General features: G+C 36.6%; 1 protein-coding gene and 1 pseudogene across 1 annotated transcript; both read left to right on the top strand.

The window, feature by feature from the left end:
* The first annotated feature begins 585 nt into the window (after positions 1-585).
* Positions 586-7609, top strand: cln3 (CLN3 lysosomal/endosomal transmembrane protein, battenin). Its single transcript, XM_026250379.1, has 15 exons — positions 586-876; positions 965-998; positions 1081-1177; positions 1580-1654; positions 1776-1855; positions 2140-2225; positions 2323-2395; positions 2987-3130; positions 3221-3381; positions 3683-3735; positions 4410-4478; positions 4601-4656; positions 6462-6555; positions 6953-7093; positions 7194-7609. Exons 1-15 carry the CDS (start codon positions 831-833, stop codon positions 7308-7310), a joined length of 1326 nt encoding a protein of 441 aa, XP_026106164.1. The 5' UTR covers positions 586-830; the 3' UTR covers positions 7311-7609.
* A 560-nt stretch (positions 7610-8169) lies between these two features.
* On the top strand, positions 8170-16441 carry LOC113078085 (phosphoribosyl pyrophosphate synthase-associated protein 2-like; annotated as a pseudogene).
* Positions 16442-17317: the final 876 nt, after the last annotated feature.

Below are 17317 nucleotides of genomic sequence, written 5' to 3'. Positions count from 1 at the left end.
TTAACCTGAAACTGAGATGAATCCTATATTGATCGCTCTCTTCAGTTATTTATAGACCTTCTTGGCATAAATGTACTAGATGTGATTATGAATTTAATAGACACATTTACAAGACTTACAAGACAAACGTTTTCTTATAACTTACCCAATATATGTACATAACATAGTATGATTTAAAGCTATGCAAAAAAACTGTATGTACATCTGAAGAGTTTATTTGCAAAAACAGATTTAAAATGTTCAAAAATCAAGTTTTTTATTACGTTGTCATGTTTTTATTGTGTTCGTTATCTGTATTTTATAGTAACTTTTAACCTAATCAAAATAACCCAAACTTGTTTTTGATTAATTATTACAAATAACACAACTGCAGTTTGATTGAGATTAATTGGAAATAAAAAAGATTATATTTTTGTTAAAAACTGAGTTTTTATCTTTTATCTTTTTGTAGTTGTTTGTTTGATTGTTTTGTTGATGTTGTTGTTTCTTGTTTTTTTTGCAAACGAGCTCTTCATCATACATTGAGAACAGTAGTGTGAGTGGGAACTATTTACGCGTGGCGGCGCTCGGTCGGATGTATTTGTGTGCAGCACCCGCTACTGCTGCTGTGATTATTGCCAGTGCTTGTCAAAATGAAAAGTGGAAGGCAAAGGATTCGTTGTTCTGTTTATATGTTTATCTGACGTAACATCGCTACCGGATGCGCTATGGACATACAGACAGGCCGTTTTTAATGAATCTGTAATGTTTATGGTTGTCTGCCGTTATCGTCTAATAGCGAGAGATATATAAAGTTTAACTGTGACAGTTTTTCGCTGTGAAAGGTCGCGATGGATCGAGCAGTAAACTCCGATCCCGTCGATACAGCCCACACTGGTAACATGTCTGCTGACATTTTGCTGTATGACAGAATTTTATGATAAATAAGATTTATGTTGAGATGTGTTTATCTGTGTCTCTCCAGGTCGTCAACGCTGGAGGAATTGGATTGGATTTTGGTAAGTGAATCAATCCGCTGTTAACTTTTAGTCAAATAAGTGATACAGAATATGTACAGTGATCTTTATCATCTCTATCTAGGTTATTGGGGCTTTGCAATAACTTCGCATATGTGGTGATGCTGAGTGCAGCGCATGACATCTTACAAAAACAGGAATCTCAAAACGCAACGACCCCTGTAAGACATTTACATGATTAGTGTTATCAAGTATACTTGAAATATATATAATATTGGTTAAATGTAATTAAAATCCCTTGTGTTTACTTAAATTACACTTTCATGGATGTTTATTAACCCTGTTAAATGCTTGCCAGTACACTTTTTAAACCATATTTCAAAGAAGCAATAAAGAAATTACATATAAATTACATACTTCTTGCATGTCATGTAATTGTGTAAACTACAGTGCAGTTTCATTTAGTTCAGTTCTGAAAACATTACACTCGTAAGTATATGTTGTTACGTGTATTATGTCCACTTGTACTCTTTTTAAGAGTATGCTAATGTCTACTTCTTTATGTTTTTTTGCCAAAATTTACTAGTCAGTGTTTCTTGTTTTTGGTTTTGTTCTTTCACTAGACTCCTGCTCCGAATGGGACTAACATAGAGATCAGTAACCGTAGCCGTTATGACTGCAGTCCTGTGTCCACTGCAGTACGTCTGCCCTGTCTTTCTTTTTTTTTTTTGTTTCACCTGTACAGAATTATCCCACATTTAAGTGCAAGATGGAATATTTGTTCAGGGAGTGACACCTTGTTTTGTTTTCTGTTTCTAGGCCGTGCTGTTGGCTGATATATTACCCACCCTCCTAATCAAATTCACAGCACCCTTCTATATACACAAAGTGCCTTATGGGTAAAGTTGACACAAGCATGTCTTTACTGAGATCTAATTGCAAATATCCATCAGCATCTTGAAACTGGTTTAGTTGTTTAGATAAAAGATGTAATACTGTGAGAAGAAATGAGTTGTCAACTCTGAATAGTTTGAGAAATCAAGGTCAAAAGGGTCGAAGTCCGATTAAGTTGGTTGGCCTTTACAGTGTGGAACACTACAGAAGAGCTATTCCCTTTTTATTATTAATAATAATGTGTTATTTAATAATAATTATGTATTCTTTCCACTTTTATAATGAACAGATTTCGTGTTTTGGTGTGTTTCTTCACGGCGGTAGTCAGCTTCCTGATGGTGTCGTTCTCTTCAACTATACTGATGAGCATATTTGGTAATAAACATGTGTGTGTGTGTGTGTGTGTGTGTGCATTCCTCTTCTGAGCTGAGATTTGATGAACGCTGTAATGAATCTTTGGATTTTTCCTCAGGTGTCATCTTTGCCAGTATTAGTTCAGGATTGGGGGAGCTTTCCTTTCTCTCCCTCTCTGTGTTTTTCAGCAGGTAAAGCCTCCTAGAAACCCATTCATTTCAGATGTGTTTAGATTAGGACACTGTTGTACCTGCACAGGATGCACTGATTTTGAAAACATTATGTGAAAGTGAAAGGCATCATTAAGCGCATGTTCAGCTGGTATCTGCGGTAATTACAGCAGTTATTTTGCTTTCGTTTGTTTTTTTAAAAACAAACTTTAGTCTGGCTAAATAATGAGAAGTAATAAAGTTTCAGTTATGCTGGAAACAGAAGGTTTAATTTAGTGCCTTGCATTATGTGCAATGGTTTTCTAGTTTGCTTCGTTGAATACTCACGTTTTCTGAAATCTAGGCATTTTATGCAATGCAGAACATTTGCACACTATGCACAGTATGCACTATTGGTCAGTGAGATTCTTCAATATTTTTACTTTGCAAGTATGCAATAATAATTTGTAACAAATGTAATGGTGATAATAAGATTGTACAATTTTTTACTATATATTTTGATCAAATGAATGCAGCCTTTAAAAAGATTTATTTCAAAAACATTTCAAAAGCTCTCTAGCCGCTGATCTCTGTTGTCTATCAGTACCTTGCATGTGTTTCTGTCTCTTTAAGGGATGTGTTGAGTGGCTGGGGGTCTGGCACGGGGGCAGCAGGGGTAGCTGGAGCTCTCCTCTACTCTGCATTCACACAGGCTGGTCTGACCCCTCAGGTTACGTTATGGATCATGCTGGTTGTGCCTGTTATTCTGGCTGTCAGGTCAGCAGAACTTCCTCAGCTTTCTGGTGTTGCGTCTATAATGAAGATTCACTGCATCGATGTATCTTCTCCTCTTATGATTTCTTTCAGCTATTTCTTTCTCCTGGTGTTTCCATCCTCATTTCCACAGTGGAGGCGGCACCAGGAAGCTCACAGCACTTCCAGAGTGGTAAACTCCCAGGAGAGGCGTCCTTTAATAGAGGAAGAGACCGATACTGATGAGGATGCCGAGACAACTCGGGAAGAGCAAGGTGTGTACAGTTAGGAACTCGATGCTTGCATTGTTGCAGCTTTATTTGGAAAGTCTACTTTAGACATTCTACTCACTATAAGTAACTGTGCAACTACGGTTAAGATATAAAGTGTTAAGATATTAAGCAGACAGTTTGAATACTAATACTCTAACGACTGCTAGTTGACATGTAGCTGCAAAGTTACTTACTCTTAGCTGAATGTCTAAAGTGGGCTATCAAAATAAAGTGTTACCAACTTTTCATGCTCATAATGTTGTGTATGATAATCATAAACCATGTTTTTTTTTCCTTCTGACAGAGGACAATAACATCAGACCCCTGTCCTTCACTGACCAAATATATATCATTAAGGTTAGACCTACTTTGTTTCTGTATATTGTCCTTAGTTTGGTGTTTCTTGTCTGCTTAAATGACATTGAGTCTGCTTTAATATATGTGACCCTGAAGCACAAAACCTTAAGTCGCTGGGGTCGCTATATTTTTAGCAATAGCAAATAAAACATTGGGTGGGATTTTTATTATAGATTTTTCTTTTATGCCAAAGATCATTAGGATGTTAAGTAAAGATCATGTCCCATTAAGATATTTTGTCAATTTCCTACTGTTAATATATCCCCCCAAAAATTAATAATTACTGTTATAGTAGCGTAAATGTATAGAGTTACCATGATAATATGTGTTATTCTCAGCTAGTCATGTGAAAATAGTTTCCTAAAATACTTGTTTTCTAGGAAACTGATAACCAGAAATGCTGTTCACTTCTTCCAGTGTTACATTTATATATATATATATATATATATATATATATATATATATATATATATATATATATATATATATAATATAAAAGGAAGACTTGGTGTGCATTTCAAATGTTATCATGGCTTGTGTGTGTCATGTAGGATAGCGTTGTATGTGTGTTTATATTGTTTTGTTTGCACCTTTTTGTGCTGCAGTCAGAAAATGCACTTCCTCTTCGAGTCTGTGGTCTTTCAGTGTGTTCCTGTCCATGTGATCTCTTTCAGGGTCTGCTGAAGTTTATTATTCCTCTTGGCGTGGTTTACTTTGCAGAGTATTTTATTAACCAGGGACTGGTGAGTGTTTCCTGTCACAGTCTTAGTGAAAAGTCACTGAGAGCGAGACCGTAATAGAGCAATCTGTGATCACTGACACTGAATGTCACTGTCTATCTATCCATCCATCTCTCCAAAATCAGTTGGAGCTGCTCTACTTCCCTGACTCCCGTCTCTCACACGCAGAACAGTATCGCTGGTAAGACACATCACTTCCTGACTTGGTGTTTTTGAATGACACACAACCTTTAAAAGTGTTGTGTTCAGTTAAGATTCTTAAGTATTTTATGCTCACCTAAACGTTTGATAGGCAGTGTACAGTCATGGCCAAAAATATTGGCACCCTTGGTAAATATGATCAAAGAAGGCTGTGAAAATTGATCTGCATTGTTAATCCTTTTGATATTTTATTTAAAAATTTCACAAAAATGTATCCTTTCATTGGATAAATAGAATTTAAAATGGGGGAAAATATCATTATGAAATAAATGTTTTTGTCTAATACACATTGGCCACAATGAATGTCCCCCTTTTACTGAATTCTTTATTAAACCTCCATTTACCAGTTTAACAGGTCTAAATTTTCTCCTATAATGCCTGATGAGGTTAGAGAACACCTGACATGAGATCAGAGACCATTCCTTCATCCAGAATCACTCCAGACCCTTCAGATTCCCAGCTTCTCCTCTTCAGTTCACTCCTCTCATGTTCTGTAGGGTTCAGGTCAGAGGACTGGAATGGCTGTAGCAAAAGCTTGGTTTTGAGCTCAGTGACCCATTTCTGTGTTGTTTTTGAGGTTTGTGTTTGGATTATTGTATGGTTGGAAGATCCAAACATGGCACACTGTAAGATTTTTAAAAGATTTCTGCATTGTTTTTTAGGTTTGTGTTTGGGTTATTGTATGGTTGGAAGGTCTAAACATGGCCCATTATATGATTTTATAAGATAAGAGTCAGTCACTTACTGATTTTTTATCTGTTGGTATTTGATAGAATCAAAGATGCCATGTGTCTAAACAAAACATCCAGGACCTGCAGCAGAAAAATAGGCCCACAACATCAAAAACACAGCATTATATTTCATTGTACACATGGGGTACTTTTTATCTCTGTGTTCACCAAACCCATCTTGAGTGTTTGCTGCTAAAAAGCTAATTCTTAGTTTCATCTGACCATAGAAGCCAGTCCCATTTGGGGGATTAACAATGCAGATACATTTTCACAGCCTTCTTTGATCATATTTACCAAAGGGGCTGATATTTTTGCCCACAACTATATGTTTTGGAGAGGTTCCTACTCAATCAAAAGTCCATCTGAAGATAGAACGAAGTTTAAGAACTCACTCTTTATTTTTTTAATTTTTAAACCCTGTTTAGTTTTACAGTGACATTAAAAGGAAAGTAAATCATCCACAACTACACAAAATAAATCATAAAATATAGATACATACAGATTGTTTAACTAAATAAACAGTTATTAAAATGATAAAACAAGGTACAATTCTGCAGTCATGGCTTAGGAATATAGCCATTATACATAAACTTTGAGGAAAAATAAAACAAGTTTGATAATGCAGGAGAAAATGTTTAGTCTAGGTTGGATAATAAAACATGTTTTTAACATATTTCTTAAACAGACCCCAAGCCTGGATAATCACCCTTTTTAATCATCATTTTCTCATCCTCATAGCATTTCAAACCTTTATGACTTTCAGTCTTCTGTAGAACAGTGAAGAAGAAATTTTGAAGAATGTTGGAAACCAAACCGTTTTAGTGACCACAGGCTTTCATTGTATGGTCAAGAAAAAACAAACACCTGAGACAATTATTCAAATCTTTTAGGTTTTATAATGTCTTTTAGGTTTGAAATCTGATGAGGCTGAGCAAATGATGACAGAATTTTTTTATTTCGGGTTGAACATCCCAAATCACCTTGGTAGAAGTTGCAGTCTTGGGATTCTTCACCTCAACGATATCAGTTGTGCTTCATTATTTCTCCTCTGCAGGTATCAGACACTTTACCAGATCGGTGTGTTTGTTTCCCGCACGTCTCTCGTCTGTTTTAAGATCAGGAAAATTTTCCTTATGTCTCTCTTACAGGTGAGATCTTAGACTGAACCACAAGATAGTAAACAAACTAATACATGCATTTGCATTTAATCATATAGAACAAACTTTTATCCAAAGCGACTTTCAACAAAAGAGCAAGGATATGCAAGTGCTACAACAAGTCACAGTTAGCTTAACACAGTACACAAAGAAATATATTTTTTTAATTATTTAATAAATAAAAAGAAAACACGAAGAATAGAAATAGAATAGAGCAAGCTAGTGTTAGAGGCCTGTATTGCTTTTGTTAACTGTATAATAAATGAAAAAAAAATGATAATAATAACATAGACTACACAAAGAAACGAGAAGCGAAAACTGTGAAAACTGTAAATATCAGACACTATTAAAGATCTCTTCATGACGTGGTTTCCTCTTTCTCTCTCAGTGTTTGAATGCTGTTCTGTTGGGTTTGGCTGTGTACTACCAGTTCTTGCCAAACCCATGGGTGGTTTTTATTATTATCCTCTATGAGGGTCTGTTGGGAGGAGCAGCCTACGTAAATACCTTCTTTTTCATCCGCGAGGAGGTACGTGAACCACGTTCCAGCCATTCGTTCATTTGATTTAGATCAGCATGGATCAGTCAGTGGTTTCTAATGCATTGTCGTATGCTGTGTTTTTTGACAGACTGCTAAGCGCGAGAGAGAGTTTGCCATGGCTGCGGCAAGCGTAGGCGACAGTTTGGGAATCGCTCTTTCTGCAGCTGCCACCTTCCCCGTGCACCATTATTTCTGCTCTTTATGAGCAAATGAGAATGTGTGTTTGTGCAAGATAGAGAGTTTTTGTGTTGTTTTTTTATGTTTTACATTCCATTTGGACTAATATTTTCTTATTTAAATGAATAATGGTTTGATTGATCTGACAGTCATTCTACCTACTGACACCCTGCTCTAACAACATTTTTATTAACTCAAAACATTTTTTGATAAATTATGCTTTAGTTTGTCAGTTTTATCATCTTTGTAACTCAAAATCCTGGAATCAAGTGTTTAATGCTTTCTGAAATCATTCTTGTTCAGTATTAAAAAAAAAATTCTTAAGTTTCTTGTGTGTGGCTTTCTTGAGCCCTATTGGAAAATCACTAACTAACCCTGAAATGTTTCTTCTTCCATTTATAAAGCAGTTTCAGTTATCTTTTTGTGGCTAATGGTGACAGCTGCAACCCTTGGTTTGGCAATTGATCTCATTTAGCAAACGGTCAGTTTGTTGCTTTCTTGAGATTCATAGCTTTCATTTCCCATTCCCTGTAGGTTTTGTATGAGTATACCTTAAGCAACAGTTATTTATATTCTCCAGATATAGAGGGACCTTCTGCAAACTGTTTAAATTCAACTTCATGAACAGTTGAAGAATGGAAATGTATTATAATCTGGCAGTAGATGGTAGTACAGAGTTGATTTTAAGAAGCAGGAGTGCGGGAGATAAACGCTGGTTCACTCATTCGAATCATGTCGCATATATCCTCAGCTTTGATTCAATGCATTTGTAGAATGGCTTCATTTTCTCACTGGGAATAATATAAAGGAAATACAAAAGTAAGTATATAAATCGACGTAAGTGATTATTGTTCCTACCAGTCTACTTTTAAAAAGTGCACTTTAAATTTTTGTCGCGCTCGTAGGCTTATTTTGATGTGCTAACATACTAAAGTACATGTAAACTGAACATGATTGCAATTTTAACTGTAATGAGTTATTCGATAATAATTTCAAATGTAGCTACTAAATTTACACTATCTTTATTAAAAATTTGTAATTAAAATATGAGAAGGTTCATGCTGCAATTTTAACCAGATTTCAAAGAAATAATTGTGATATTGCACAAAACTTGAGTTAAAAACGCACTCGAAAGAACTTATTTTTTTTATTTAAACCCTAATACATTTTCATAAAATTGCAATTAACGTGCAGTTAAGTGACTGGAAACATTGCATTCGGTTCTCACTTACCTAAATTATTTGAAAATATATAATGTATGTTAAGTATGCTGAAGTGTACTTCTCTTTCGCAAAGCCTGGACTTTTATTTTGAAAAGCTATGCGTCTGACAGCCAGCCATCCTGGCTCTTTCGTTCGTGTAGCAAAGTTCACATTGTTGCAAGTGATACAGTAAACCCCTGCGAAGGGATCGTTTAAAATATCAAACTGGTGAGGTTTGCCAATATTTTAAGTGTACGGAATCAGCCCCACAAAAAAATTATGTTACGCCGATATGAATGTATCTATCGTTTCCATTTGAATGGCATACAAGTCTAGTTAGCTTAGCAGCAATACAAATGCAATGGTTGATTTTTTTTTTTAACATAGATTGTGTTTTTGCTTAAATTTGGCCATTCACGTGACCTTCTGTGAGTTATCCGTGTGCTGTGGATCTGGAGTTATTAATTCATACTATGTTTGTCATGACAGACTGAGTGAATCATGAATCGTGATCCACGAGAAGTCACTTTAATGCTGTTGCAGTTGTGTGTCATCATGTCTGTCTGCACTTGAGCACATTTCTCATATAGTCTTGGTTGGTTCGTGTGTGTGTGTGTGTGTGTGTGTGTGTGTGTGTGTGTGTTAACATGCCATCTTCCCTTTGTTCTTGCAGGAAGTGTCTGGTGTTAAACTAACAGTGTGCCTGTGGTCCTGTTGATAGGAAGGGCTCAGCAGTGCCTGGGTGCCCAGGGAGCCACTGCCTGAGTCCCTAGAGGTAGACATCAAACCACAGGACATGAGTGCCACCAAAGGAGGCCTGGTCATCTTCACGGCCAACTCCCAACCCTCCAGCAGAGAGCTGGGGAGGAGGATAGCCGAGTAAGTGTCCCATGGAGCTCCAGTATAACAGGCCAGTTATATTGGATAGTTAGGAAAGAGTGGAAAGACATTCATTGTCCAACTGAGCAAATCTGAGCTAGAACAACTGTATTCTTTTGAGTGCTAGTTAACAACAAATCAAGTAAGTGCAAGTACACTACCATTCAAATTATGCACACTAAATTACGATTTTTGAACATACTTCACTTTCTTGTCATGCAAATCGCTGTTTATAAGACTGACATGACAAAAAAAAAAAACATTTATTTTACATTAAGATTCTTATTAATTAAGAAAAAGCACAATGGTAACAAATTAATTTAATTATAGTTTTTTATCATAACTATGCTTTGTTTGCTTTATGTAAATTACATTTCTTGTTATATTTTGTGGTGAAATATGATTTGGGACAACTGATATTTACGTCTTGTAATATGTGTGTCAAATGATAAAGATTTCCGTTGTATGTTTATGCTGTTATATTGCATCATATTCCCTTGAACTTCTGTTCTTGTGCAGGCGGTTGGGTGTGGAGCTTGGAAAGGTGCAGGTCTATCAAGAAGCTAACAGAGGTGAAGGCCTGTTTTCGTCTCAACTTTCTGTTAAATATCTGCATATCTTTTCATCTTCACTAGCGATAGCTGTGGCCACTGCTGTTGTTCATTCTTTGCATGCCATGCTGGAGTAGACAAAACAGATCAGCGATCTGAGCTGGTGTTGACTAATGAAACTGACAGTCTTTGTTTTGGGCCATGCTCGTGTATTCTGATCCGCTTGCATTCCCTCATGCAGACACTGTGGTGGAATTCTCCCAGCATTCCATGCACCGTTTAAGGGATTGTTCAAATATATTTATCATTACATTATTTAAAAGTTTTCACAAGGGTTTAAAGGGACAGTTTAACTTCCGTTGCTGGTCTCCATTGACTTGCATAGTGCTTTTTTTTTTTTTTTTACTTTAACTTTGTAAGTCAATGGGAACCAGCAACTGAAGTTGAACTGTCCTTGTGCAAACTTTTAAATAGCCAGTGTGTTCTGTAAAGTTCCATGTTTTCTGTGGATCAGACCGAAAATTAAAATAAAATTTCTTTTCCCACAGAAACACGGGTCCAAATTGAAGAGTCTGTGCGCGGCAAAGATGTTTTCATCATCCAAACCATTTCCAAGTGAGAAGCCTTAAAGAGAGACTCTATCTAAAATTGTTTTATTGTTTACTCACCCTCCTACCAACCCAGATGTATATGACTGACTTTCTTCAAATTAACCCAAATAAAGATTTTTAGAAGAATAAGTCCATTTAATGTAAGTTAAAGGGGTCATATGACGTTGCAAAAAACAGAAAAATGCCTAAAAGCTTCTGTGTACAGCAAACAAGCTAAAGAAAAACCAGAACTAGGTTTTTATAAGCTGTCGACCCAAAAAAACGAGCGTTTAAGGACACTAAAGAAAGAGAGCAACATGTCATGTTACTGTGAGAACTACGACCACTAGAGGGAAACGTAAGCGGCGACAGGAAACAATCTTTCCTTTTAACATGGCAAAAGATTATTTCACCACCCAATGTGAATCTGAGAGGAGGAGATATATTAAAAAACACAATTTTATTTCTCTATGTCAGTGCCCCTTTTCCTAACCTTCCTTTTGTTTGAGAAATTATCGAACTGAACGGCCTAACGTGAAAATACACTGACATCTACTACTATTTGAGTCCTTAAACGCTAGTTTATTTTGGGAGGGGTCAACTGCTAACAAAAACATAGTTTTGGGTTTTTTAGCTCGTTTGTTGTACACCTTCTCACAGCGCAGCTTTTAGACATTGCTCTGTTTTTTTGTTATAAGTCAGAAATGATAAAGAGGCAGCTTCCCACAACATAAAGTCAATGGAGAGCGCTGGATTGACCCCTCCCCACCCCAGTGTGGGCGTGGCCTAATCACGCTCTGTCTCTGTACTACAGCGAGAATAAAAGTTACGCCTTTTTTCTTAACTTTTATAAAGAATATATCTCTTTGGGTTTGAGACTTTGGTCTTTGCGACTTTATGGAACTTCTATAGGCACGAACAGCTTGTAACACTCAAAAGACAAAGGAAAATTTGCAATCGCATCATATGACCCCTTTAACGCTTAAAAAATACACAAAGAGAACACAGAGCTAAACCATACATCCAGTCGTGAACTCATATGACAGCCAAAAGCAATTACTCATAGTTAAAAGTTTAAAAATATCAGTGTTTTTCTTATGAACGCCTGTCATTTTGCTTCACAAGACATTGATTCATCGACTGAGGCGTATGAATTACATATGTGTTTGTTCTGCCTGGTCTTTTTTTTCTCAGCATCAGCTTTGGCCGTCCCATAGACTGGCATTATATGGGCTTATAGAGATGGATTATTCTTCTAAAAATCTTTGATTTTTGTTCACCCAAAGAAAGTAAGGTCATATACATTTGGACTGGCATGAAGATGAGTAAATCCTGTGATGATTCATAAATAAGACAACAACAAAAATAAAAAATAACAGTGTAATTCAGATTTATATTCATACCAGAGTTTAGTTGTTTGTAATAACGGTATTCTGGAATTAGTAAATAATGGCATTCTAAAAAACATTCAGGTACAGAAAAGTTTAACATGAAGTCTTGTTTTAAGGTTAAAGTTAACTTAAAAGTGACATTGGAACCATAATCAGCATTTGTTTCTTTATTTAAATTAAATATATTTTTTGCTTCTAGAGACCTGCTTTACAAACCCCTCCATGCTGAATTATGCAAATTGTGGAAATGAACCCTGAGTTTGACTTTAATACTGATGTTAAATACACAAATATCCACATATGCAAATTAGGCTCCCTAAATCCCAGTCTTTAAAACCGTTCTTCCCTTCTCATCTGCAGAGATGTTAACACCACCATCATGGAGCTGCTCATTATGGTGTATGCCTGCAGGACGTCCTGTGCTCGAAACATCATCGGTGTCGTTCCCTATTTCCCCTACAGCAAGCAGTGCAAAATGAGGAAGAGAGGCTCCATCGTCTCTAAATTACTTGCTTCAATGATGTGTAAAGCAGGTGAAGGAGTCAATCCTAGATCTAATCCTCCCTTCATTTGTGGTTCAAGATGCGATACTGGCCAGTTTTAGTCCTCCAACTCATTTGCTTTGTCTGTTGCTTCTGTTCACTGTGGCTTTGAGCAGGTCTGACTCATCTCATTACAATGGATTTGCATCAAAAGGAAATCCAGGGTTTCTTCAACATTCCGGTGGACAATCTGCGGGCCTCACCGTTCCTGCTGCAGTACATCCAGGAAGAAGTAGGTCCTTGCGTAACTCGTGTGGATCTCATTTGCATAAGATCTGGATTTCCTGTGGAGAGTTGTTCTTCCTGTTTGTCTTCTCAAAGCGTTCAGTCTGCATTATAAGCCAGTCCATGTTTCACTTTATGAAGGTCACCAGTTACGTTTGCTTAAAAGTAGAAAGCAGGACCGAAGCTGGATTTAACTGATGTTGATATTTCCCTTCATAATTTCCTCCACTCAAGATTATGCATTCATTTATTTTATTCATAATCATTTTCTTTCTTGCTCTTATGAAAGGTCATCTGCATTAATCAGTAATGAACATATGATTGTGTTATATATGTCTACATCATCTTTAAGTTTTTTAAAGTGTGTGTGCATTTGTTTTATTTTTATTAATTAATAATTGTTTTTTTTTGTTGTTTTTTTTGCATACAGATTCCTGACTACAGAAATGCTGTAATTGTGGCCAAATCTCCAGCGTCAGCCAAAAGGTGAAGTCACATCTTTGTTCGCATGTCAGAAGATTAGCTATGTTGACTAAAACAATAATAGGGGAAGATCCACAGACTAAAGGAAGAGATACTTGCAGGAATGATTGGAACTGGTCAAGTAGCCACTCTTTTAGGGAGAATATATTATGACACTAAAAGAAGGGAAGAATATATGAATATATTTTCCACAATTCCACCAAATCCCTGACTGAAGTCTCGTTGGTATAACTGTATGCATTGGATGGCGCCAGTGTACAAACATGATGTTGAGTTGGTGAGAGATATGGGCTTTCAGATGCTTCCAACTGTGTCAGTATTTCAGTTCTTACTGATATATTCGGTTCATTTTCAGTCATGCATCCCACAGGATACAATTCTGCTGTAAGTTTGAAAGTAAATGAGAAAACTTCATGAGAATTGCTCTTATCAGATGGTTATCGTTGTGTCCTTGTGCCAGCAGAGTATGTGTTCAATACATACGGCTTGTTTTGAACAAGACTGACACTATAAAACAGCAGTAGCCTTTATTTCACCCTGATGCTGCTGGCAGCATGCTTTCAGACAAGAACTGACTGTACTTGCCTTTTTTAAACTTAGTATAAGTATGTTGTTTTCATTTGTGTTGGTCAATGCAGTTAAATAATTAGGTTTTTGATATAACATTTGCAAATAAAACATCCATACACATATTCAGATTTTTTTTTTTATCTTGAAATTGTTTTTTAATCAGTGGTTCTCAACTTCCAAGGGTTCCCAATGAGTCATAAAATTATTTCATTGTATTTTAATTAACATGATCTTATTAAAAAACAATAAGGTTATATTACAGCAAGGTTCCATTTGTAAGCTATATTTAATGCATTAACTAACATAAAATATCAATGAGCAATGCATTGTTGCAGTATTTATTAGTCTTTGTTAAACTTAGTTAATAAAAATACAACTGTTCATTGTTAGTCAGTGTTAGCTCAGGTCCATCAAATAACATTAACAGATACAACACTGGATTTTAATAATGTAGAAGTCAATCAGATTAAGAAATGCTTCAGAAGTATTCTTCAATATAAGTTTTTGTTAACTTATGTGGTTCCTTTATTTCAAAAGAAGTGCCAGAGATCCGTCTCAGATTACATATGAAGGCTTTTTAATATATCTTGGGCAAAAGTGGGCCTTGAAAGAGTTGAGAACCACTGATTATTTGGAAACTGCTCTTTCCTGTCTGACTGACAGGATTTAGAGTAATGTTGTCAGCAGAATGCAGGAGTATACAGATACACAGTATCTGAAATCAACTTTGTCAGTTGCTCTAATGTTCTATTTAGTGTTTGTTCTACAATTTTGATTGTGCACTCAGGGGCTGGTTGCATAAACTGCTTAGACTAGTCTCAAAAGGTTCTCCATTTAATTTGTTTTCATCTAGACAAACTAGTTATTAAGACACAGTCTTACCATAGTGTCTGTGTTAATGCAACTGGTATCTGATCTATTAAGATTTGTGGATGGCCTTGGTTTGTGTCAAAAAACATTGCAAATCTCTTTATCTGCTTTCACAGGGCCCAGTCCTTCGCTGAAAGGTTACGGCTGGGCATCGCTGTGATCCATGGTGAAGCCCAGGATGCTGAATCAGACCTGGTGGATGGACGTCATTCCCCTCCCACTGTCAAAAACATCGGCGCCATTCATCCAAGCCTAGAGATACCATGTGAGAATCTCATCCCAGAAAACTCACTCAGACCATTTTGTTGTTTTCCATCCTATTCCCTATCATCTCTTTCTCTTCTTCTTGCACAGTGCTAATTCCCAAAGAAAAACCCCCAATAACTGGTTGGAGATGTAGGTGGACGGATTGCCATCATAGTGGTGAGTTCAAGATGAAATTACTGAGGACAATATTGTTTTAGTATCGCTGACTTATTATAGTTTTTGTTAATATTTAGAATCAGACTTTATTTAATGTTCTATTTTTTTATGTTCTAATTTAGTTTTTAACTTTTTTTTATTTTTTTGTACTTCAGCATAAACTAAAAATAAATTAGAAATGTTGGCAACTAGTTGCAATAAAATATTTGTATTTTAATTTTCAATTAAATTTTTCAAATAATGTTCATGTTTCTAATTTAAGCATAAAATAAAGTCTTTGCACACTGAAATTCGAAATGTTCGCACATTGAAAAAGAAATACAACCTCACATTGTGTCAATCATGTTCACACACTGCCTCCGAAACATTCTTCCATCAAAAAAAAAAAACACATTCGGATCAGGTTCGATTTTCTGTGTTTTTTTGCATCCGTAGCATGCATTTTGCTACGGGAAAAATGGAAAAACGCATGTGAAAACTTCGGACTCCGTGTGCAAAGACCTTGCTATAGATGCTTTTGTAAATGTTTTTTTTTTTTTTTTTTTTTAAGGATGACATCATTGACGATGTTGACAGTTTTCTAGCAGCAGCCGAAACTCTGAAAGAGAGAGGCGCTTATAAGATCTTCGTCATGGCCACTCATGGAATCCTCTCCTCGGATGCCCCTCGGCTAATAGAGGAGTCCGCCATAGATGAGGTCATCATAGCATCTTTTTAAAATGAGGTTGAGAATGACGAGTGTGTTGTGATGAGTGCTGATTTTTGTGGTGTCTTTCTGTACAGGTCGTTGTCACCAACACCATTCCACACGAGATCCAAAAACTCCAGTGTCCCAAGATCAAGACGGTGGATATCAGCATGATCCTGTCCGAAGCCATTCGCCGCATCCACAACGGAGAATCCATGTCTTACCTGTTCCGTAATATTGGCATGGATGACTAACAGGCTCATGTACAGTCAGTCATAATGTGTTTTTCTTTTTGTCTCTCATTATAACTTCTTCTCGTTGTACGTGTAAGATTTAGAAAAGTTGTGTGCTCAAGAACCTGGATGTTCTGTAATGGTACACGAGTTCAGTGCCCTGAAACTCTGATGTAAAAATGTTTAGAGGATTGAAGTGCAGGGATACTCCACCTCTTGATCAGAAATACTGGCACTTTTATTTAAGATTTGAAGAACTGGATATAAAAAACGGACCACTTGATGTTAAAATTGTCTTCAGTTCTTTTAGTCGTAGCTCTGCTCTGTTTTTAATTTTTTTAATGAGTAAAGAATGAACAACAACACTGTGTGGCCAACAATTACAAAATGTTACCATAAATCTATCATGTCAGTGCCTCCTGACTAGAGGTGCTCCGATCACGATCGGCCGATCGTTATGCGTATCTCCTCAGTAAAGCCGGTTTTCTAATCAGCGGTTAATTCCATCAGGTGCGTGATTTCACATAGAGCAGCTGTTACTACACAGAGCCGTTGTTAATAGAGAAGATGCGCAAATCACGTTAATTTTCAGCGTTTATTGGCCCATCTTCTCAGTTAACAACGGCTCTGTGTAGTAACAGCTGCTCTATGTGAAATCACGCACCTGATGGAATTAACCGCCGATTAGAAAACCGGTGTCCTGACATTTTATCCTACCCCGTCAGATTTTCCTACCCGGGTTTACTGCGCACGCGCACATCAATATCGCGTCCTTTGTCTCATGCTAAACAACGATATTTAATGTATCTGCATTACTGTAAGGGTAGGTTTAGGGCTGGGGTAGGTGTAGACTTTAATAAAAACGCAATCTAATTGGTAGAAAATAATATTTATTGTTGGTTTCCTGTAACTGTATCCCTTTTAGCTACAACCGCGAATATAACACATAATTACTGTATTTGCAGTACTGTAAGGGTATGATTAGGGTTGTGGTAGGTGTAGACGTTAATAAACCATAACTTTACAGTAGAATTTTCATTGTGGAATTGTACTACCCACTGTTTTGGTGGGAGGTAGGAAAATCTGACAGCGTAGGACAAATCGACAGAACACCGGCTTTACTGACGAAATGCGCATTAACGATCGGCCGATCGTGATCGGAGCACCCCTACTCCTGACTTTGTGTAATTATTGTGCCACTAGTTGTTTCTGTGTGTTTGTGTGGCAATGCTGGGTAGTGCTGATGTTAAAAACAATAATAATTTAATTTGAGGCAAATTAGATGCAAGGTACATTCTTAAGCTTCAATATAGCGCTTAAGATCGAAAGCTTAATGTGCTTGATTGAATGTGTTTCCTGCTAGATTCTTCTACTAACACTCCAGCGTG

The sequence above is a fragment of the Carassius auratus genome, unplaced genomic scaffold (genome assembly GCF_003368295.1).
Source record: "Carassius auratus strain Wakin unplaced genomic scaffold, ASM336829v1 scaf_tig00024173, whole genome shotgun sequence".
Classification (NCBI taxonomy): Eukaryota; Metazoa; Chordata; class Actinopteri; order Cypriniformes; family Cyprinidae; genus Carassius; species Carassius auratus.
The sequence above is the reverse complement of the archived record's forward strand: the minus strand, read 5'-3'. Positions and strand labels throughout refer to the sequence as shown.